The 2,270-nt window shown below is 58.1% G+C and overlaps 1 protein-coding gene across 1 annotated transcript; it reads right to left on the reverse strand.

The window, feature by feature from the left end:
* Positions 1-986: 986 nt before the first annotated feature.
* LOC309585719 (olfactory receptor 14J1-like) lies at positions 987-1,958 on the reverse strand (the record flags this gene model as incomplete). The annotated part of the gene is made up of 1 exon (XM_082303614.1): positions 987-1,958. One exon carries the CDS (start codon positions 1,956-1,958, stop codon positions 987-989), a length of 972 nt encoding a protein of 323 aa, XP_082159740.1.
* Between the last annotated feature and the right edge of the window lie 312 nt (positions 1,959-2,270).

A 2,270-nucleotide genomic window follows, 5' to 3' on the forward strand; every position in this document is an offset into this window, starting at 1 on the left:
TCCCCACACCCACTCGATGCACTGCTGAAGGCTCCTCAGGACACAGCAAACACGGACTGCTGGCCTGGTCACTTGGTGTCCCTCCGTGCAGGGACAAACAACCTCCTGCAGGGGAGGGCAGAGGCCAGTGCTGGGATTGCTGGTGGCAGGGGCTGGTGTGGGACACTTGCCCTGGGCACCATCCCAGGCTGTGCCCGGAACAAAGGCACAGCCCAGGCCCTGCTCTGCTGCTCCCTCAGGTCCATCCCAGGAGCTCTGGCAGTGCCAGGACACTGCTGCCTGCCCCCCCTGCACACTCCCCCCTGCCCCTGGGCACTGGGGTTTGCTTTGCCAGGGCATTCCTGGGGCACATTCCTGGCAGCAGCTCTGGAGGAGAGCAAAGCCTTCCTGCCCTGCCCCCAGGAGATGCCCTTTGCTGATGGAGCTGCTGTGCTGGAGCCCGGCTGTGTCCCAGCAGTGCCCGTGGCCTGTCCCTGCCTGTGCTCACAGCACGGACACGCAGCAGGACAGTGACCGAGCTGCCCGAGCACTCCGGCCTTGCACCCTCAGAAGGGCTGGGAAAGGGAGTGTGGAGCTGGGAAGAGCAGAGGTGGGAAGAGGCTGGGCCATTGTCCCTGGCCGTGCTGCTGTGCTGGGAGTCTCTTCCCTCCAGCTCTGCCCACAGGCACTGCCCCTGCAGAGCCAGAGAAGGGCTGAGGAACAAACCTTGGACACAAAGGTCAGGGCAGCCCCTTGTTTTGATTCAAATGCACAGGGAAGAAGCCTCCTGAAAGTCTTTGTGTTTCAAAAGAAAGGTAGATGTTCATGCAGAAATGCAAGGAGTAGTACTACAGTACTTTATAAAAAGCAGAATAACACCAGAAAAAGAATAAGAAAAAGCACCAATGAAAATATGGACAAAGAGGAAAAAGAGGCCAAGATTGTAAAGAGTTACATTCTGAAGGTTCTGGAGCAGAAAAGAGAGATGCTTCTGAGAAGCATCCTAGTCATAATTTTCCCCGCATGGCAGAAGGAAATAGAAAGATTTTAACTTGTGAAAAGTATCCAGTCCTCACTTTCCTCAGGGCATCCCTGAGCTCCTGGTTCCTCAGGCTGTAGATGAGGGGGTTCAGGGCTGGAGGCACCACCGAGTACAGAACTGACAGGGCCACATCCAGGGATGGGAGGAGATGGAGGGGGGGCTTCAGGTGGGCAAACATAACAGTGCTGAGGAACAGAGAGAGCACGGCCAGGTGAGGGAGGCACGTGGAAAAGGCTTTGTGCCGGCCCTGCTCAGAGGGGATCCTCAGCACAGCCCTGAAGATCTGCACATAGGAGAAAACAATGAACACAAAACAGCCAAACACCAAACAGGCACTGACAGTGATGAGCCCAAGTTCCCTGAGGTGGCAGTGTGAGCAGGAGAGCTTGAGGATGTGTGGGATTTCACAGAAGAACTGGCCCAGGGCATTGCCCTGGCCCAGGGGCAGGGAAAATGTATTGGCCATGTGCAGGAGAGCGTAGAGAAAGGCACTGGCCCAGGCAGCTGCTGCCATGTGGGCACAAGCTCTGCTGCCCAGGAGGGTCCCGTAGTGCAGGGCTTTGCAGATGGACACGTAGCGCTCGTAGCACATGATGGTGAGGAGGAAATCCTCTGCTGAGAGGAAGAAGAGAAAGAAAAACACGTGAGCAGCACATGCTGAGTAGGAGATGTGGCTGGTGCCCCAGAGGGAATTGTGCATGGCCTTGGGGACAGTGGTGCAGATGGAGCCCAGGTCGGTGAGGGCCAGGCTGAGCAGGAAGAAGAACATGGGGCTGTGCAGGTGCTGGCCGCAGGCTCCGGCGCTGATGATGAGGCCGCTGCCCAGGAGGGCAGCCAGGGAGATGCCCAGGAAGAGGCAGAAGTGCAGGAGCTGCAGCTGCCGCGTGTCTGCCAATGCCAGCAGGAGGAAGGGGCTGATGGAGCTGCTGTTGCACATTTTGAGCCTCTGGCCATGGAGTGCTGTTGAAGGACGAGACAGTGAGGAGTCAAGGGAGACTTTGCTGAGCAATGTCCAAGCCCTTTCTCCTGGCCCTGCCCCCCAGTTTTCCTTTTCTCAGAGCCCTTCCCTCAGCCCCGTGCCTGGAGCTCTGCTGGGATCTGGCCCCATTGCTGTGACGAGCAGGGGCTGTGCCCATGGACAGCGAGGAGTCAGCTCTGCTCTGCTTCAGCGGGGACATGGGAATGGGGACAGGGGCCGGTCCTGGGGCTGGACTCCATCAGCCCAAAGTGCTCCTGAGGCAGAGGAGCT

The sequence above is a fragment of the Coloeus monedula genome, assembly GCF_965178545.1.
Source record: "Coloeus monedula genome assembly, contig: HAP1_SCAFFOLD_166, whole genome shotgun sequence".
In the NCBI taxonomy this organism is placed as follows: domain Eukaryota; kingdom Metazoa; phylum Chordata; class Aves; order Passeriformes; family Corvidae; genus Coloeus; species Coloeus monedula.